The sequence below is a fragment of the Rhamphochromis sp. 'chilingali' genome, assembly GCF_963969265.1.
Source record: "Rhamphochromis sp. 'chilingali' genome assembly, chromosome: 14".
Classification (NCBI taxonomy): Eukaryota; Metazoa; Chordata; class Actinopteri; order Cichliformes; family Cichlidae; genus Rhamphochromis; species Rhamphochromis sp. 'chilingali'.
In genome coordinates, this window is record NC_137941.1 from 23,078,171 (window position 1) to 23,099,808 (window position 21,638).

The 21,638-nt window shown below is 41.6% G+C and overlaps 3 protein-coding genes across 3 annotated transcripts; all 3 read right to left on the minus strand.

The window, feature by feature from the left end:
• Positions 1–774: 774 nt before the first annotated feature.
• kbtbd7 (kelch repeat and BTB (POZ) domain containing 7) lies at positions 775–4,978 on the minus strand. Its single transcript, XM_080902009.1, has one exon. It carries the CDS (start codon positions 4,556–4,558, stop codon positions 2,687–2,689), a length of 1,872 nt encoding a protein of 623 aa, XP_080758135.1. The 5' UTR covers positions 4,559–4,978; the 3' UTR covers positions 775–2,686.
• A 586-nt stretch (positions 4,979–5,564) lies between these two features.
• LOC308409489 (uncharacterized protein) lies at positions 5,565–7,744 on the minus strand. Its single transcript, XM_080902287.1, has 3 exons — positions 7,576–7,744; positions 7,305–7,468; positions 5,565–6,979 (listed from the first exon to the last, which is right to left on the minus strand). Exons 1-3 carry the CDS (start codon positions 7,594–7,596, stop codon positions 6,745–6,747), a joined length of 420 nt encoding a protein of 139 aa, XP_080758413.1. The 5' UTR covers positions 7,597–7,744; the 3' UTR covers positions 5,565–6,744.
• A 768-nt stretch (positions 7,745–8,512) lies between these two features.
• Positions 8,513–21,438, minus strand: slain1a (SLAIN motif family, member 1a). The gene is made up of 9 exons (XM_080902286.1): positions 20,858–21,438; positions 19,367–19,503; positions 15,802–15,918; positions 14,184–14,294; positions 13,837–13,986; positions 11,220–11,555; positions 10,294–10,482; positions 9,811–10,153; positions 8,513–9,352 (listed from the first exon to the last, which is right to left on the minus strand). The coding sequence occupies exons 1-9, from the start codon at positions 21,286–21,288 to the stop codon at positions 9,277–9,279; spliced, it is 1,890 nt and encodes a 629-aa protein (XP_080758412.1). The 5' UTR covers positions 21,289–21,438; the 3' UTR covers positions 8,513–9,276.
• Between the last annotated feature and the right edge of the window lie 200 nt (positions 21,439–21,638).

Genomic DNA, 21,638 nt, shown 5'->3' on the forward strand with positions numbered 1-21,638 from the left:
TTCAAGTCTGAAAGTCAGTATTTCAGATACTTTCCAATAAAAATCTGATGGTGCTTTACTGCAGTCATAATTACTTTCATGAGTTTTGACTAGACCCCCAACACCGCTGGCTGAAGTACAGCCCCAGTTTAGAGCCTCCACTGTGTTTTGGAGATGCATGTAGATGCTCACTGTCATACCTCTCTCCTGATCTCCTCTGTAAATATTTATGATGACTTGAGTGAGAAATGTCAAATTTGGATCCATCACTTCGCAAGACACAGATTTTCAGTCCAGGTTTTATGTCATTTGGCCATACACAAAAATGACAGCACAGTTGTGTCGATTTTTTTTCTGTTTCCTCTCCTTGAGAATGACCTCATGGCAGCCAGTCTCTCCAATCCCGATTTGCCTTCAAGGAACAGCAACAACCCACCCTCCGCTATTTCTTAGAAAAAACACTTACAAAAAAAAAAGAGACTAGAAAGTCTAACTACTTGGAAAAAAGAAATGAGGGGTGGATCAAGACTTCAGCACAGTCAGTACAAAATATTTCAGAAAAGTTTTTTTAAATCTATAAATTTTTATTTTTAAAATCATGTATGCTATTATACTTATTTACATACAGACATATCACTCAACCACAAACACTTCAGTAGGTATCCTCCAAGAGCACAAATATATTAACCTCATACAAATTTGTACAACTTACAAAACAAAGAGAACATCTAACAATGGAAATCCATTAAACAGAGACAGTCTCAAATAAATACAAACATAAGATTTTTTATTTAAAAAAAAAAAAATCATTCTGCTTTTCTGTAGCAATTCAATCAGTCAACACATCATGAATGTCTCATAAAAAAAAAGTATTACCATTAGTTTCATTAATGACACATTTTTCTATTAAAACTCAATCCTCCTAGAATTAGAACCATGTTTCTGTTTTGCACCATATTAAACTCACAATACTCACAAGAACACTCTTCAGAACCCAAACCTTCCAGTTTCACCACGCAGTGGCAATAAATACGACTTCTGTAAAACTCAGCACTACACACACTTGTAACTCTGCAGCATACACTGATGTTTATTTGACACATTTACCAAAAACAGCTTTATAATCCACAGCCAAGCACCCCATCTACTTCAAGAAACTTCATTATTCATCAGAGACAGTCGGGACTCCACTATTTTAACAGTTTATTTTGTAAACCCAGCTCTGGAACCAGCAGCTCTATTTCTACCATGCCTTCGCTGCATGTCATTACCCACAGTTCCTCCCCCTTTACTCCCAAAACTGCTTGATAAAAACCCCTGACTAAGAGTCACTCATGATTATACTCTTCAGTGTTTTCAGAGGTGCTGACTCAACTTTATGGTCATTGTTTTTGTGTGATTCATTATTCTGCTGATGAGGATATGTAATATTTTATCTCCACCATTTATCTCAGTAAGTGCAAATAGCGTAGGGGTTGCTTGGCTGGGACAATGGCTTCTCTGCAGTCTTCTGGCAAGCAGATAAATCATCACACCCAAGCAATACTCAAAACCCCTCCCCCCCAAAAAAACTGTTGCAACACACACATTAAAAATAAAGTATAGATAAGAAAACACACACATACACTCTGTGATTTCAAACAAAACCATTTGTCACCAAAACATTGTGATCGCACTACATCTAAAAAGGAACCTCTGTCATCGCAAATGGGCTAAACCTGAGAGAGTGTACAGTACATTGGCTCCTAGACTTCACGCAGCAGTTTTTGGAGCACCGCCCGTGTGTGTGTGTGATGTCGCTGTGTGCATCAACTACATAAAAAGGACCATAAATTTTAAAGCCCAGTTCATAACCAGTTCGTTCATAGTCATAAACAAGAGGCACTTGAGATGTCTGATATGACAAACACTCAAGCCATGATTTCACGCTGATCTTAAGCTTGCATGCTCATTTATTCACTCTAAAGAGAAAAGGCTTACCCAAATAACTCTTCATGTAACATAATGTTAAAGCTTAACAGCGGCTCTCCACTTAGGAGTACTAGTGGGCACATTCGTAGAGCTTTAGGTTCTTCTGTAGCTCTCTGGTACAGCTTTGTCAAGCGACATCACTCGAATATCTCAGCTCGAGTTTGACGTGGACAAATCTCTCACAGGCTCTACGAGCTAGGAGAGAAGGGCCTCAGGAAGCATGTGACGAAAGCATTACAGATGTGGCATCCATGTGAAACCTTTAGGTGTTGCACGCAAAAGACGCAAAGCACTACTGCTAATCCATCTTTTTTTTTTCCCCTTTTCTACTCCTTAAACTTTTGTTTCACTTGCACTTTCACTGACACTCTGTTTCCACATGGATCAAGTGTAGTCCCACAGATTCTCTGACATTTTTGAACCAGGAAAAGCAAGGTTGGAAGTAACAGCGTTAAGTGAAGGCTCAGTTCCAGCAATTATTGCAATTATTCCCAATTAGTAACCCCTGTATTTGCCCAGCAGAAATGCTGTGAAAGAGGCACAGTAAACATTTTCTCTGGTTTTATGCATCCCAATATTAACATTACTGATCACACGTATGAAAATATTTTTTTAACAACCTGTGCTTCTCCTGACTGTTTTAACACTGAATAAATACTTCAATGCTCCCCGTTAGACAAAACCAACCTGTAAAAACCCAATAATTTAATTAATTTTGACACTGCAACACACTTCACTACCAGTTCTCATCAGAGAATGAGCTAGAGCTGCCAGAGTCTGAATCTGCATCTGTCAGCCCATCAAAATCCCAGTCTGCACTGGAGCCACTGTCATCGTCCTCCTCTGTGGAGAAGCTGTGGGCAGAGCTAAGGCACGCTGGGTAAACACGCGTTGAAACACATACGGGCCCCAGCGTGGACACGTACACCGCCATGATATTCTTCCACGTGTCCCTGGCCGGGTCGTACTCGTGGATGAGGACTCTGTTCTTGTTGTGCTGCAGTAAAGTCTGAGTGAGGAGGAGCAGCTTGCCGTTGTGTTGGATCACCTGATAATTTAGAGCTCGGCTGTCGATGGGAATGTCGCCGAGCCTCTTCCACTCACCCCTAGTGGGGCTGTAGGCTTTCACCACAGGGATGTCGCACACACAGACAATCTGGTCCTGGAACACACAGGCCTTGTGAAGCTTGTCTCGCCTCAGCGACCCACAGTGGCGCCAGCGGTTCCTCTTGGGATCGTAGCAAAGCATTCGCCTTTTGTTCACCACGTACAAGTGGTCATGTAGGGCTACCACCTGCATTTTACCCAGAGAATGAGGCAGAGGAGCCACAAACGTCCACTGGTTCCTCTGGACGCTGTAACACTCCACCTCCTTCAGTCTGGCATCCGTCACCGGGTTTCTTCCTCCCAGAAGGTACACATGCCCGTTGAGGTAGCCCATTCCAGAATGTATTCTGCCCAGTGGCCTCTCTGCCAACTCCTGCCAGCTGTTGAGCACAGGGTTGTAAAGCCAGAAGTGTTTCGAGAGGTGGGACGCCAAGTACAAGTTGTTTTCAGGGGTGGCACAGGCGATTAAGGACTCCATGGTGGAGCGTTTGTAATCCTGACTGCTCAGATCCTCTAAAGGAGGGGCCATGAAGTACAGGTCCTCCGAGTATGGGTCGCAGCACATTATGTTGTCATTAGGTAGGCCAAAGAAGAGGATCATCTCTTTTGCGCTCACACCTATTCTGTGTTTTGGCACATCCAGAGTAGCAGACATGACACAGCCGTCCTCGGGGGACTTGTTAAAAAATGATGCCAGGTATTTCTCAATGAAAGGCCTTGCCATGAGGCTCTCCAGGTAACACTTGTCCTTCTCAGTGAACAAGTTCCAGCGGACACACTTTAGTGCTTGCAGCGCATCCTCTTTTTTCTGTGCTGCGTTCACCTCGATCCACTGCAGAGCAGCCGAGCACACCTTCTTCTCACAATCCACATCCAGGGTGTCCAGAGACAGCAACTCCTTCAGCTGCTTCAGGTCCAGCTCGCAAAGATCCCCCCCATTACACACCAGGCCGAAGTTCCTGGCAATGAAAGCTTGCGCATTCTCCTTCAGCTCGGGGTTATCATAGGTGTCAGCAAATTTCAGTACCCCCACACAGTTAGACAAGTCCAGTCTCCTTGTCATGAAACTGGAGCAAGCTTTCCTGATGTACTCCAGCTGGAGCATGTTGGCCGCTGCATACAGCCTCTGCACGTTACTCTCCGTGATGGTCACCCTGCCCGTGTAGCAGTAATCGATGATGACGGACATAGACTCAGGATCGACCCCACGGATGACCACAGTTTCCTGCACGCTCTCGTTTAACCCACCGGTGAACATGCCTTTGAAGTAGGGGCTAGCAGCTGCCAGGACGTTGCGGCTGCAGAAGAAAAGTTGGTCGATGGCACCTCTGGTGGGGTTGCCGCTGTGCTCCAAAGACTCCTCTTCATACTCAACTCCGATAGTAACGTCCCCGAGCAGCCGGCAATCGTAAAGCAACTTCAACCCGTTCATCAAACCCCGAGCGTGATTGGCGTCCTCCAGCACCTCGGGACCACTGAAGCAACTCAGCGCCGAGGCCATTGTTGCAACTTAAGCGATTAGTTAGCTATTTCACGTCGGCCAGTGTTTCAAAAAGCACCGTGTGACGCGGTAAACATGCTCGGTAACGCCAAGTTCCCCGAGCTCTGATAATGACACGTCCGTTTACACGTGAAAATCAAACATAAGCAGTGTGGATAAATGCAACAGCGATTTAACAGCTGAACGGTCGCCGGGATGTCTGAAATCCGGCAGCTGTCGGCCTGTAAATGAGCATAATGTCACGGTCAAAGTAGAAAAAGACCCGCACACCACTTCCAAGGAGCTGCTTTACCGATAACGTTCATTTTCACTAAATTCCTCCTCGTTGCTGTTTTCTGTTTTGAGTGTAGCAGCTGGCACAAACGTCAACACGGCCAGGTTTTGAGCTACATATTCCGAGAAGAACTTCCACAATAAAGTACAGTTGTACGTATAGATATCGCGCGTTCTTTTAGTTCATCTTTTTAAGCAGTGCTATACGCTCTGGGTGGGTTTTAATATTCTATTTTGACCACGAATCTCATTTTAAAATACGCAAATTAGTATTTTAAATCAAATTAAACAAATTTAAAAAATCTTATTTTGAAGGCTTCTTTGATTAACTTCCACACTGGCTCGTTGCGCACTCATACAACCTTGCTTAAAAAAGAGTGCCCTCTGATTGGTTTGTGCAACTGGGTCAACTGAATTTGATTGATTGGAACATAATATGGTTCCTCCCACTACTTTCCCCTTTGCTAAAGCGGATAATTCTGGAAATTAAACAATGGACCTCTATGTCTTTTGTGTTTACTTGTATTTTTATATAATTGTGTTATATATATATTTTTAGAAACTAATACTATTTTGTAATAATCTTAATATATCTATATTTCTTATATGTTTATTTGTATTTTTATGTAATTGTGTTATTTCATTTTTATATCATTACCATATCTTCAATTAATCCTTATGTATTATTTCTAATTGCTCACGTGGTCTCAGTCCTTACTGCCTTTAAGCAAAATTATTAATGTAATCCTTTTACAGTCAAATTTTACATTTTGTCCTCAGATAATAATCAAATCAAATCAAATCAAATCACTTTTATTGTCACATCACATGTGCAGGTACATTGGTACAGCACATGTGAGTGAAATTCTTGTGTGCGAGCTTCACAAGCAACAGAGTTGTGCAAAATACAATAATGTAAACAAGCAAAATACAAGAATGGCTACATCTGAAACTAATAAATATATGTACAATATATAATAGTATATGCATTTCTGGATGTGTATACTAAATATTTTTCTACGTGTGTGTGTGTGTGTTAATTAGTTAATAAACTAACTAATAGAAGTTTAGTAAACTAAATTCTAAAAATAGATAATAGATTATTAAGCTGAGGTGAAGGCGGTATCATCATCTGTGGTGTCATCCTTTCATCCAACTCTCAGCGTGAATCAATAAATGTGTTTTATGAGTCCCTGCTCTCAGTTAGATAGTTGTCCAGCACATATTGCCACTATAAAACTATAATATTTTAATTTAATGCTTAATAACTCCCCAAACCCCATTTATGATTAATACTGAAGTCTCTATAGTCTGGCATGGGCTATTTATTTGATTTGCTGTAACACATTAGAGCTTCTTCTCTGTGGTATATGTGACAGCCAGACACTATGCATAAAAAATATGAAATATATGGATTCATACCATCATTAAAAAATCATGTCCCTTGCACTGCAGTTTAGTATATGCATCATTCAGCCACATGTGCATATTGGCCCTTTATGGTCAGATGTTTGTTTAAATGCAGTATACATATCCACCAATAATTATCTCTCCTTAAAATGGTCCCATCAGCCATACCTTACTACAGACTTTTCCATTTACACCTGTGCTCTTTGTAGCCAACTATAACAACATATATACACAGTTGATCCACATAAACTGTCTTGACCTTTGTCGTTTGTACATCAATTAAAATAAATAAACTTTTTGAAATCAAAAGTTTATTTAGGATTCCAAAGACAGCCTTTATCCTTATTGCAAAGCTTTAATTTCTTGCACTACAAAAAGTAGCATATATCATGATTTGTTGGTTAATTGACTCTGAGTCCATTTGCTTCTTTGTAGTATCACATATGCACATGTAGAACACAAATTACAGACATAGCCACAGCTACTTGCGTTTTCACCCAGGTTTAAGTGAATCTACGACTTAGGTCGTTGATTTTACGTAGTGCGTCTCGGTTGTCGATGGTCCTGTGGACTGTGATGAGGAAGGGGAAGGCAGAGGGAAGCTCCACCCTTTGACTCAGTTTCTGGTGACCCCAGTGAAGGCAATGCAGTCTCTCAGCCAGGTCCCGTCTGCCAGCTCGTTCCAGTCCGTCTTGCAGCAGCTTGGTCTTATTTGGCTTGTCCCATGACTTCTCGTACCTGCAAATAAAGAGGGACCTCTAAAAAGTATTTCATGGAAAGAAGAGAAATTCACTTCAAAAGCCAAAAAAAAAAGAACTGTATAAAAGTGACAGAGTGTCTAGAGAGCCCAAGTGACCATGATAAAACACAAATAAGTTATTTAAGTTTCTCACATGAGATTGCTGGGCATCTGCTTCAATTTCTTAAGACTACAATGATTTCAGATGACGTATAAAATTGGACTAAACACTGCTAAGATAAACAGATGTTGCCTTTTGATTTAGAAACACCAGTTTCTAAACAAAGCACATGCTACTTTCAAAAGTATACACACAGACTTTACCAGCTTTCCAGCATGGCCTTGGCCTGGACACTCTTCTCTGTAGAGCTGGCGTGGAAGCGTCCTATCTCAGTTCTGTTGAAGCCAAGCTCATATGCCAAAACTGTCCACTCAAAACCAAGCTGCCTGGAAATCTCCTGCAGCGTCTTTAGATTGATCACAGCATCCTGTAGGCAAAAAAAAATAAAAAAGAGGGGAGGGGGATTCCATTGAGAAAAACGATCTAGTATAAATGATCTGCGCAAAAGTGCAGAAGAAAGCAGATTAGACATACCTCCTGGGCTTTGTTGGGCATTATCAAAAACTCCAAAAGGTCAGCACTGTGCACTCAATATCTGTCTTCAGGTCTGGTTTAATGATTTTGCGCAAAAGATAAAAGATAAGAGATTTTAGTCACCTTTCCTGAGGTACAGTATGTTAAAGTAGGGCGTGTTTGAGTGTTACTCTGGAGATTTAAAATCAACATACTCACTTGTTAAACATTAGTCACTTTGTGACCACCTTGTGACACTAACAGCTGCCACAGTGAATCTTCCAAAACCTCAAAACCCCCTAACTGTAATGTGCTAAAACTGAATTCTACATTTATTTTTTGAGCAGTAGCTTCCATAATATCAGCGATATTAGCATTCAGATATACTTTACACTTGAAGGAATATAGGACTGAACTTGGTTTAGTATTGTATTTTTACTAGGGAAGAATACAGGAATATGGTTTCACCCTTAGACCACCATTACTCCAAATGCTTTTAAGCTGAGTCATATCTGAGTTAAAGAAGGCATAGAGTTTGAACTGCAGTAAGTAGAGCTACAACTCCCCATTCATCCATCCCTTCGCAACTTTTCGATGGCCAGGTCATGGGGGGCAGAAGTCTAAGTCCCCAGCCACCTGTTCCCAAACCAGCCAGGAGACATAATTTCCTTGGTCTGCTCAGGCATCTCGTACTAGTGGGAGATGCTCAAAACAACTGGAGGCGTTCAGACATAAAAACAAAAAGAATTGAGGCGTTTCTGTGTCCTAGAGAGCCTATAGTTATGCCTTCGTGGGCAACATGCTCCTGGTAGGGTTTCCACAGCTCATCACTGGCTGCAATCCCTTTCCCCTTTTGCAATTTACCTATTTTCCCCCTCGATTCTTTACAAACAATTTTAATGAAGAAGAATGAAAAAACGTTTTGAAATGCTTTTATTCACTTTAAAAATTCACTTCCTCTTTAATTTCTTGCCATCCATTAAAAGCATGAGGGCTCCTTGTGCAATATCACTGCAGCAGTTACGCTTATCAAAGAACATTTCGGAATTGAATGTAAACATTAAATAAAAAGAAACTAAACAAAAGATAAAGTGTGTACAAGGTCATTAATGGATCTAATACTGAATGTGTTAATCAGAATTCTGATCCAAAGTGCTGCAAGGTCCAGCCAATAAGTATAACTAACATAAATTACATTACTTCTTCTTCTTTTTCACTTTTTTTTTTTTTTACAGGCACGGGAAGTAACAAAATTCCAACTTCAGGTTCAACTTCATATCTGACACCACAGCCTGAAAAAAATAGTACTTCCGAAACTAATCATATGAAATCATTAAAAGCATGTACAAAAGCATGGGATATATTTTTCTAAGCTTTCGGTTGGAGAGAGACGTTTATTCTGCTCAATGCAAGAATTAACAACGACAAACCAAGAAACACATATCAGAGAGGATCTGTTTCACATTTAACAGCTGATTATCAGAGTATTGCCTGGTTGTTTCATGGTGTGTCAAGTCAAGGTTAAGATCCAGCCTGCTGGACCTGCACGCTCAACAGTCCTCACTTTGTCCTTCAGCAAGGAGTAGTGCTTATATTCATGATATCTGTCACTCTCACAGGTCGCAGCCCAAGTCTAGAGACCTGCTGAAAGAGACATTTTAAATCAGCTGGTGCCTACACAGCGATACCCTGTGCACCTCTCAAATTTCAGCTTATTTGGGTTCAGTAGCAGCCATCTTTCCAGCTGCCGTCCCTCAGGGCACTCAGAGCAGCCAGGCTCTTTGGAGGAGTAAGCAAACTGCAGACAGAAAAAAACCCAATATTATATAAGCATATAAGTTAATCAAAGATAAATAAAAAGATCCATCATCCCACAAAGAATCTTGTCTGTTTCTTTTAAAAGTTTCAGGAATCAGACCTGTGAATCCAGTGTGGTAGGTGAGAATTCTACCATTGAACCACCGATGCCACACCTAAAGATTGCTACATTACCACTCACCCACATGCTGAAAACACTAATAGTCTGACCAGGTTTGTCATCATATACTTCAATTGATTAACCAATTCATGGCTCAGAAAATTATTTTTTTACTGTCATCAGAGGATGAATTTTACCACCTCTGGTGATCCCCTGAGATAACCTTCTCATCAGGTCTAAATTTGAAGTTATCAAGTGCCTTTTTGCACATGCTCGTCAGTACTCATGTTGTTGTAGTTCTCCTTTAAACCCAAAGGAGTTAGCATATGTGTGCTTACCTGCGCGTGGGTTGGGTGATTTTACTGGGACGTGGAACGCCACTTGTTCCTATGAAGGAGGCTGGCCGAGGGAGGGAACTGCGGGGGACAGCTGACTGGTTGGTGCTGGTGGGTTTGAGGGCCTGTGGCAGCAAACTAATGCTGCTGCTGGGTTTAAGGGGTTGAGGCAGCACGGCACTGCTGGAGATGGAGTTCAGACTGGCAGAGGTGGACAGAGAGGTGGAGGTGGGTCCCTGCTGGACTGTGGGGCTTACGTAGGCTGTCGCTTTTAGAGTGTGTCGCGCTGTTGTAGGGAAACTCCCGACACTCTGGACTCGCTGACTGAGCTGGCCTGGGGAAGGAACTGAAGGAATATTGTGAAGCAAAAGTGTCACTGCAATCCCTAGATTTTTAGTTGTCATCATTAGGCTGAGCGTTAACAGTTTATAAAAGTGATTTTTTCCTTTCTTTGATCATTCGCACACATAAAAACAGGCGTCTTACTGGAGGATTGAAGTCGTGCAAGCCCACTCGATGAGTCAAAGCTCTGGCTGTTCCGGAGGGAGGGCATCGTTGGCAAAGAGGAGGGACCGTGGGAGGGTGGGTTGACAGGGGAAGCCAGGCATGGAATGCTGGGGACACTAGGCATGCTGGGAGCTCGGATCAGGTTGGGCATGCTTCTTCGCAGCTTGTCTATGCAACAACATCAACAAAGCTGATCAGGTATTGCAGGTGCCCAGTTAGCATTTTTTTTTTTGGCTTTTCAAAGTTTTAGGATTTTTTAGGGGACATTTTGGTGAATATGAAAGTAAGCGCTTTTAGCAAATATTTAATACATAGCATTTTCTCCTGTAGAAACACATCTTAGTTTTACACTTTAAATTTAAGCAGAATGACACGTCATATCCATTAATGAATGAATCTTTTCTTGTGGTCCACTCAAAATGTTGCACTATTCTTTTATCTATACTGACTTAATTGAACTTAGGACTTTAAAGAGGGGGAAAGTCTAATACTTGCTCCTTAAAGTAACAGCAGTATCAGTCTTAGACAGTCATGCAGTTATCTCTATAGACTGATATCTGCATATAAAGACACGCAATCTGTAGAGAAGGGACAACTGTGCTTTAATAGCTTTCTGTTTGCATTCCTCTTTTAGTCTAATTACATCTGAGCGGGCCTTGGTTGCATGCAGATAAACAGTGTGTGAAGAGCAAAATGATTGCATTTGCTGAAATGCAATCTTGAAACACTTAGCTATCACCTGATTAACATTTATCAGATTTTAAAATCTCTTCAGCATTTATAAAGCTTGACATGCTGATAGAACAAGAAGTGTGGTCTACTGGAAGTCCAAAGATACTGACTGATCACTGAGTTTTTAACAGTCCTCTATCAGACATGTTCCCAGATCAGATCAGGTCACTCACCTGTGCTATTTGTGTATACTGTTTGTGTCTCTGTGATCAGGCTAGAGGGTCCAGAGTACTGGGAGTGTCCACTGAGTGAAAACTGATGGGTGGTTGAGCTGCGTCTGCAGTCTCTGAAACTGGAGAAGGTGTGAGAGTGGGGCAGGCTGCCCCGCTGCATAGAGCCTGTGCGGAACAGTCGAGGCTGGGGAGGTGGGAGCTGGTCGTAACCCTCGTCCTCCTCGTCCTCCTCCTCGAGATCCATCTGACTGCGCCTGAGGGTGTGCAAGGAGAAGCTGGAGCTGCGACGGCTGGCCGTGGCTGTGGCTGAGGTAGAGGCGTAGTCTTGTCGGAGGCCTACAGGGGCGACAAATCAATGCATTTGTCCGAGGAAAGCACGAACCCTACGTGGTATAGGACACATTTCCTTCTGGAGGCGCCCCTCATTCATTATTCACTTACTGAATCGGCAGACCAGACTGATATAGAGAAGTTTATTCTGAAATGTCCTGCATAATTTAATAGCACACAAGCGCATCAAGATATCACTTCCTTTCAACTTCGTAAAGGTCAAACATTTATGTTAGTGTCAGCCATTTATTGGCAATGTTGCACAGTAATCTTTTCCAGTCTCTCCACAAGGCAGTGCATTACTGTTTACAACCAGAGTGGCTGTCAAACAAACACAAAAATCTCAGTCCACGAGGGCCGGTGTCCCTGTAGGTTTTAGATCTCACCCTGGGTCAACACACCAGAATCACATGATTAGCTCATTACAAGGCCTCTGGAGAACTTCAAGACATGATGAGAAGGTAATTTATCCATTTAAATCAGCTGTAATGGATCAAGGACACATCTAAAACCTGCAGGGACACCGGCCCTCGTGGACTGGGATTGGGGGCCCCTGCTGTAGTGTATATATAGAAGTGTTCACGCATTAGTGTTTAAAGCAATGTCAAACAATTTTCATGCCTTACAACAAATTTGTGGGTGGCTGCAGGTACGTAGAGAAGAACTTCAGTGTGACAGTTGGTGTCTGATTAAGGACTGTTTATGCTGAGGCAAGAGTGATTTGCAGCTCCATGCCATCTATCACTGTACCTGCTGGTGTCCAATCAACACCGAAAGACTTGATTCATACGTCTCAGATATTCTCTTATGTTTGGATGACATGAACTCCAACTGTGTTTTCAATCTCATAAAAGGACAGCATTGGCACATACTGCTTTGGCAAAGGGTCAGTTAATCAGTTTCCTATGAGCAGTGTTTCTACATGTTTCAAAATGTCACACTTTTCCACAATCAAGTTTTCAGATTTCTCGGCAGACTCTTCAGACCATGTCTGCCATCTAGATGCAAATAATAAATGTTTATTTTGTAAACAAACTGCCTTACTTAATATTTAATATTTTAGAAGAGAAGAAGGGTTATAAAAATATAGAGCATTATGTGGATGAAGCAATGTGTTAAATATTAAATTCTATGTTGTGACACTGACTGGATATTCTGACTGCAGTTTGATATAATGGCTGCATTGTAAAATTATTATGGGTAATTGTATATAAAAAACTATATTTTTAGATAGGTGCAGATATATAATCATGGATCACAGCATGAATATGTATATATTCATGTAGAAAGAGACTGTGTTTAGATATGTATATGTATTTATAGCTAGTGCATATGTAAATATTAGGCTATATAATCAGGAACACAAATATATGATAAATTAAATAGGGGGAAAGGAAGTGAACAGGAAATGGTAGATATTTGGGGGATTTCAGTCAATGGGGTTTCATCACAATAATATAATACTTGTCTTTTATTTTGTTCTTGTGTGAGTTTCTTTCAGTTATTAACATTTGATACTTAAATGTTCAAAATAAAGATTTCATTCATCCATATATTCTGACTGCATTCTATATATGTGCGGTTAGTTCATACCAATCATTTAACCCAAAATTCAAACAAGTTAAATGCACGGTATTTTACTCAAGTTGACCAAGTTACCTTCCTTTCCTCCATCACTAAGTAACTTATATGATGGTTATTATGATGTGACTGTGATGTTTTGTTCAGGGATCTTCCAGTTTCACACAGTTTCAGGCACTTGTGCAGAGCTGTTTTCCAGTCCTGTGATGCACAGGCGTAGAGGCAGCTCTGCGTAGGAGTGCGCTATGCGTCGGGTGTCGTACTTCTTGCCTTCCTTTTCTCGACTGTAGCCCACGCTTTCTAACACATTGGTAAACATTTTGGCTGCGATGGCTCCCTGCTTCAAATGCCTCGAAAAACATTCTGCTTATATCATTTTTATTAGCAGAGATGAGAAGAAATTAAGAGGAGCAGTCTAGAAACATTAACAGTTTCCTAGATTTTGCTTTTCTAATTCATTCAATTATTTGCTGTAACAGTTCTACAAAGCCTAGCAAAGTGCCTCTGCAAGCAGCTGCTGTCCTTTGCGTAAGCCATAATTCAAACCACCGACCACATTTCTATGTCGGAATATAAAGTGGACAAAACACACACAATCTGACAATACCATTGCAACCCATCACGACCTCTATCTGTAGCAGCGTTTCCTCAAATTTCTCCTATTTTCCCTCACATTTTGTATGAAACATCTAAACAGTCCACTCACTCTCCTCCTGAAGTCGTGCCATGACCTCCACATCTGTCATGTCCTGCAGTTTGTAGCTCATGGAGATCGAGTCATCTTCCAGCTCTGACACACCCACCTCGCTGTCCAGGGAAGACTGAGGGGTAATCGCCGCGTGCCGACGGCCCACGTCTAAAAAAAACAAAACAAAAACAAAAACATGCACGTCAACATCCCAACATTCACTTTCAAAGCATTTCTCTGACCACGTCTCTGAGTTATGAAATTTATGTGTACATAACTGTCGCAGATGGATGGTAACTCACACCTGATGAAACTGTAGAAATTAATGACACGGCAGAGGAGACGTGTTGCGGGTGATTTCTTACTGTGGAGAGTGGAGTTTGACAGGAAGGTGGGTGTTCTGTCAGCGAGGCTGCAGCTGGCCCTGAGAGGGAGACTCGGCTGGAGATAGGACTGACCAGATGACGGCAACGGAGCTTCAAAGGAGAAAATCACAGCACGAGAGAGAAGAAATTCAATCACTGATGACTAGCCTAACCTGCACTCTCTGCTGTTTGTGTTAATATAGAACACAGATGAACGAGCTGAAGGAGCTGTCTTCTGGTGGAGTCTGAAAGTGCTTGCCTCCATCTGTTTGAGGGTATGACCTTATAATCTCCTCCCTGCAGTTTGGTGTAATCTGATTGTAAACTCCAAGGAGCAGGTTGTTTAAGAATCTGGGTTATGTAGCGAGTTCCAAAAGCATTTTGGAAGCAACAGATGCTTTTGGCTCGATGTTGTTATTACTTTTGGATGAGACAACAACTATGAGGTCAGCAGAAACGGTTTTAATACGAGCAATGACGATTATTGCGCCCTAAAGGCTAAAAGGCTTTGAATGTTGCCAATGCAAAATTTTAGCTTTTGCATTATGTGAATTTTTTCCTGTCATTTGCTTTGTTTTGTGATGTTGTTAGATTTTGTTTTCAAGGGGTTAGAGACGCAGGTTTGAGTTACCTTGCAAAAGTTGCCCAATTTAAAGAGAAACGAGATTAAACATTACCGTCAAGGTGTCACTATGTTAGCATGCTTCAATTAATTCTAATTAACTAATTAATTAAGTTACAATGACTCTTTAAAAAAGAAAACTGTTTTTTTAATGTTTCATTATCGCCCACTCGCACTAGAGTAAAACCTGGATGGCAACATCCAATTACCTGGTGATTGCACTGATAATTTTTGCTTTCAACCAATGGATTGGCCCTAGATGCATAGAGCATGCAACTCCCTCAACTTCTGAGCAACCAGAGGAATGTCAACTGCAAAGGTCTGGTGGGAGGCAACCTGTCTCAGACTGCCATCCTGTGTGCAAGGTGTCACTTTGCAATAGAGGACTTGTTTCCGCTGGCTGTGTTCTGGTTAAATTCAACTAATTGCAGTCGTGGTCCTCGTCTCCATTTCAAAAACAATGAGCTCATGTTCAAGTTTATTGTACACTTTGATCGTGCCACAGTCTCCAAAGACTGTTTCATCTAGTATGACTGTACCATTGTTGAAATCACTTCCAAGCATCTTTATTTATAAGGGCCAAATCACAGTCACCTCGAGGCACTTTATATTGTAAGTTAAATACCCAGTGGACTGGCTATGTATGTGTGTGAATGTGCAAACCCATTAGGATTCATCTTTGTCTGTAGAAGATCATCAAATCAAACAGTTTTTGAGAGATTTCAGTTTGGGCCAAATCGGGGAACCAATCAACAAACTTTCATTTCCATCCACAGGCCAACTCTGACAGCATGCTTACAAATGAGATAATAAGAAACGTAATAATCCCCCACCCCCCCAAAAAATAATGGCTCTTTTAAATAGTGAAACTTACCATTTAACAAATTAGTTTGTTTAGTGATTTCAGTTTGTAGGTACATACTGACCCACTAAGCCTACCAGATGTAAGAGTGTCTGTTTTGTGGTTAGCAGGAATCAGATGTGTATTGGTGTTACCTGAGGACTCGGTTAGTGCAGCAGGTTTAGTGTAAGGCAGGATGGGGCAGCTGAGGGTGGAGAGCCCCTCTATGCAGCTGTACGGACGAACGGAGGACACTCCTCGCCACCGCTTTGCTAGAGACAGGATTGCAGGGAAGGGCATGTTAGTCTGATTGCTTTAGCATGTAGCACAAACATACAGTACATGGGTTATATATTTTAAGACACTCTGGCCAAATGTTAATCTGCTTCTAGCAGATCAGTACTGACCTTGCAAATGTCTGAGCTCGGACAGAAGAGGCTCATACAGTAAGACGAGGTTTAGCTTACCACTGCGGCTTATTGGGCTAAACTGCAGTTATCTTTTGGCTAGGTCTCAGGATAAGCAGGGATTGTGCATGTAGGCTACAACCCATTCCCAAAATCAGAATTAGATTTACTATGAACTAGTTTTTTTGGTGTACACGGTTTATTTATAGTCCTTAAATGTGATTTTCATTACTTTATTCATTTTATGGTTCAACACTACAATAACAGGGATAGCACAGTAGGTAGAGTGGTGGCCCCATGATCGGAAGGTCGGGGGTTCGACTCCACTGAACGGCTACCCTGAGGTACCCCGAGGTACCCCTGAGCAAGGTACCGTCCCTACACACTGCTCCCCGGGCGCTGCATTGGTGGCTGCCCACTGCTTCACTGGGTGAATGGGTTAAATGCAGAGGAGCTATTTCCCTATGGGGACTAACACACACACTTTACACTTTACACTTAACATGCACTTTATTAACGGCAACTAAGAGCATTTGGGTTTGGGTTACCAGATTGTTTGCTGTCATATCTATTAATTTCTGATAAATAGCCATTAAAGCAATTAGTTGCAATATAAAAAACCCTAGCTACAGGGTACACTTTTAGAGGATGATACTATTATTCTTGTTAATTAATGCCAACTAGCAGTGAGTAAATTCAGCTTGGTTACATAACGTGCATTCAGTGTGTCTGATTGGTAGTCTGAGAGGGTTACACCTGACAAAGTGGAGCGTTCGGCACTCCTGACACAAATAAGCTCAAACTCCACTGGATGAAACTAGCATTCACAGCCAGTTGCACCAACAATGGCTGCTGGCTCTCAAATACAAGGATGTATTCATGACCCCGAGGAGGAGAGCCAGCCTTCCCCGAATACAGCTTTAAAGGAAGAAGAGAACCGTCAACGGCACAAACACACACCAAAAAACATCAACACAGACACTAACAAATATGCATTATCAGGTCACAGTGTGGAGACCACCCACAATTAATATGAAAATATTCCATCACAGGAAATTCTTTCGGATATTAAAGTCAAAGCACGCAGGTGAGCAGCATATAGAGCTTTGAAAGTACAAGTCTCTTGCACAGGCTCTTGGTGCAGGGAGTGCTGAGCGAATCTGACTCGACAACCCATTTAATGTAAGCATGTTTCTATGGTAACCATATCCCCATGCATGAAAGCAGAAACTATAAAGCACCAGATCTGAAACTGGGCCCAGCAGCAAATATATATTTAATAGCACGCAAGTATATGAGCCGTAATGATTTTGGATTTAGGTTAGCTCGTACATATGTCCCATTATCATTTCTGAAACCTCAATAAACCCCTTGCCCCACTTAGTGGAAACATGCTTAGAGAAAAGGATATTATAGCATGCAAAGACTTTGCTTTGGTCTGCCACGAGTAAAGGTTATGCAGCTGTTAGTAAAACAAAAACTGTGAGGATAATGACAGAGACCGTGTTAAAATGAAAGCAATGGTGGATAAAATGCACCGTCATTGTCAGCAGTAATATTGTTGGTAACTAAGTTGGGTTTCAACCATCTAATCCTTAAACAACTTTTGTTTCAATGACTTTGCTAAAACAGTATTAACATATACATTTAGCACAAAAACTAAGGAAATTTGAGTTTGGTCGACTATTTCTTTGTTGTAACAATGCTTCTTGACGATAACTGTTGGAAAGTCTGTTTATTTCCCCTTAAATGCTGCCATATTTGCAAGAAAAATGCATTTGTGTGTTGAGCAGCACAGCTGAGTATGTAGGTTGCGCCTGTGAAAAGCTGGTGACCAGCATGTGAGGAGGAGGTGGAAGGCTATTGTGGCCGTGTATGTTTCCTATACATGCTACAAAGGCCCCTGTTTGTTAAATGAATACATTGTTAAGCTGTCAGTATGTCTTGTTTCTTCAGACTTCAATCATCCAATCCAATAAACAACACGAAACAAGAGTCAAAAGCAGAATGAGCTGTTTGCTGTTGGCAGAGAAGATCTGGCAGGTTTTCATAGATTTGGCAAAAACTCAGAATCAGTATGAAGCTGCAGTGATTCAATCAGGCCGGCCGCAAACTGCAGACATACCTGTGATACTAGTTCGTCATTCAAGAAAGTGACAACAGCTGTACGACATATATGTAAGTGACAGAGTTAAAATCAGCATGTGTTTTATGGGAATGTTTTTTCCCAGAAGAAGCTATGGAGAAAGAAAATTTAAGGCTGTGAGATGTAGTCATCTTACTTTGAACAGCCATAAAGCATATAGACCAGCACAGGCCAAAACTGAAAGGCTGTTAATGTGCTCATGGGCATATTGTTATTAATATACATGCTTTTAATATAAGATCAATAGTCTATGTTTTAATATCATAGTTACTGTCACTACGGAAACGCCATTTGATTCAAAGACTAAGTAGCTACAATAATAACAGATTTATCGATTCTAGATAATCACAATAATCAAACTGTTATGATCATATAACAGATAAAGGAAAAGATAAAATCAGATCAAGACTGGATCGTCCATTATGAAATCTCATACAGCACAATATTTGTAATACCGTAGTTTCATGCTTAATTCTCATAATGCTGTATGTGAAAACTATGAGTGGATTGAGTTATGAGTTACTCATGAAAATAGGTAATTAGGTGACATATAAGTCTCGCAAAATGTATATCAAATATGTTTTTTTAATAATTTATTTTGCAGGCTACACTTTATACTTTATTTTTATTTATAACCTGTATTTAAATTTAAAATGTAAAAATTCCATCACTTAAAATATACTTTTTTCATAAAATCCAGTAAAATCAGGCTGTTATTAGAGGTTCAGATGGTGCAATGATGATAACTTAATGAAAGCTTTATAATTATTTCTGCATTATTTTGCAGTGAACACAGGGTTTAGCCTTTCATGAACACACATCAAGCTCTTCCAAGGTGATCTTTCTTTAATTCATGTATAAATATCTTCATCTTTAGTGGATCTTAAGTACAGCCTGAGATGTGTACACGTGAGTCCTCTGCTACTCCAAAAATAACCACTCACTGAGAACACAGGGTGAAGTAAAACTCACAACTTTAAAGAGAGAGCGAGTGAAATGTTGGAGCCGGTGAGCTCTGTGCAGTGAAAACCTCCCACGGTTCACACGCTGCAGAAGAAATTCTGCTGCACATGGAAACATTTTGTGTGAAGTGTTTTTCAGCTTATGATCACATTTCAGCAGCCAGCGAGGCGGATGTGGCCACACCTGGGGCTAAGTACACTGTACCTTGGTCCAGTCTGTGACAGAGGGTCATTTTAGCGAGCTCCACCTCAGGCCCCGGGTGGTCCAGTACCTGCCTGCACCACTGGAGAGGGCTGAGGAAACTGTGGCCATGCAGCTTAGCTTTGGGACTCACATACAGCCTGGAAAATGCAGCAAAAAAACTGTTAGATCTTGTCACCTTTACAGGCAGCCCATGTTCTTTTTTTTACACACAAAACACAGATGATAAATTAACTCGGGGCTGCTGTGTATTTGCAGTGCAATCAAAAAATAGTTGCTAGAGAGCAAAGAAAATAAATAGCAGCTCAAGATCTCAAAGAGTGTGTTTTACAGCCCCAACATTTCTCAGCTGCTATTACCCAGTGAAATAAAACCACTGTGGCTGTGTGATTTTTATACAATCCAAATGCCAACCAAATGCCCTAAAAGCTTCTACAACATGGGAAGAATCTCTGGGACCCAGACTTGGAACTGAAACGGAAAATGGACGGACCAAATGCATAGACTTGCAAATGGCAATGTTATCTTTTCTGTTGTGAAATTTAGTCAATGATCAATTAGATGGAATTTATTTTTATGTAGTACATGAAATTATCAACCTATTTATCCGCAAATCTCTTCTTCTTCTTCTTTCTTTACGGATCGCCACAGCACATCTTCTGCCTCCATCTCACCTCATCCTCTACCATGAGTGAAAATAATTTAATTGACCTTTATCGTCAGCCAGAAAAGAAATTAAATAAATCCCAAGAAATTGCACGTTTGTCACTGTGTGTGTGCCTGTAAATCCTAGTATACTAGGTTCCCGGCCTGAAGCTAAATATCTAAGGAAAAGAAAACTTGCCAGACAGAACTGGGCTTTTTTCCCCTCCAGCAACTAGGCCACAGCATTACACTGACTTGGGGGTGGAAGGGTAATTGTGTTAAATGTAGTAAAGCTATACCAGCACAGCGGCTGAACTGTATCTCATCAGCACTGCATTCAGCTGTGTGCTACATTTTCCACATCGTCACACCAGATACATAAAGCTGGAAACGGTTCAGCAGTCAGATACCTTAGTCTACAGCCTGTGCTTCAAAGTAGTTCAGCCTATGGCTGAACACAACACACAAAGCCGAGCTGTTTGATCAGAGGCTGAAGGGGGGTCATTGTTTCTAATTTCATCCAGCGCTGCCTACTCTGAATAGATACCTATGCTGCACGCACAGTGCATGCTGGGATGCCCAAAGCTTGTGTCAGATCTGGTTTTTATTGTTTTGCTCCTCGTGTAAGAGTCACTCTATTTGCCAGAGTCTGTAAGTCTGTTCCACCAAAACAGATGCAATCAATACATACGATACATGACATACACTGCCTCAAAATGATGGCTGGTTCACTGTCATGTGGCCCATGAAGCATGTATTAGGGTCAGACCAACAGAGGGGGAAACTGACTTTCACTGTAAATTCAAACAAGGCATGTAATGAACTGGTAGACATAAACAGAGCAGTTACCAGCTATCAGGCTCTAAGACGGGGAGCACGACGTTGAGGTCCAAAATCTCAACCTCATCCAAAACAGTCGTGTCTCCAGCGGCGCCGCTGTCCTCCACAGCGGCATCAGGAGACGCCGAGCTCGGCTGAAAATAGGCGAAAGGTTCCTCCGCTGAGCCTCGAGGTGCGGGGACACTTGAAACGTCATATTTAGCAGAGAAGCTGTCGCTCGCGCACGCCGTACCCCCGTGCAGACACGACAACGAGGTCTGAAGATGAGGGCCGATGGAGCAATTGTTTACAGCGTTCGCTCGAGTCCGCAATTGTTCGTTTTGCTTCTCCAATTTTCGCACCAGTTCCTGCAGCTTGAGCACCTCGAGCTCCGCGCTGGTAATTTTATTGTTGCCATTGACGTCTGCCATCATCTGGGGGTTCAACACCTCTGCTTCCATTTGGTAAAAAACACATTGAGATGGGCGGAAAAATAAAGCACGGCCTGTCTGCAGAGGGTCCTCTTCTATTCAGAGAGGGTGTCCAGATTCCCCCCTTTAAGCTGCTACACACACTCTCACAGATACACACTGATGATGCTGCTGCTGCTGGGATGACTGCACAGGCTCCATCTGATTGGTCAGCAGCTTGGAGTTCAACTCCCATCGCACCACTGCTGAGGAAGTATTTATTATAGGCACACACAGAGCGGATAACCTGAATGTTATTCTCAAGCTACACTTTCGGTCTTGCACACAAAAAAAAAAAAAAAAAAACTAAAAAACGACCCCCCCCCCCCCCCCCAAAAAAA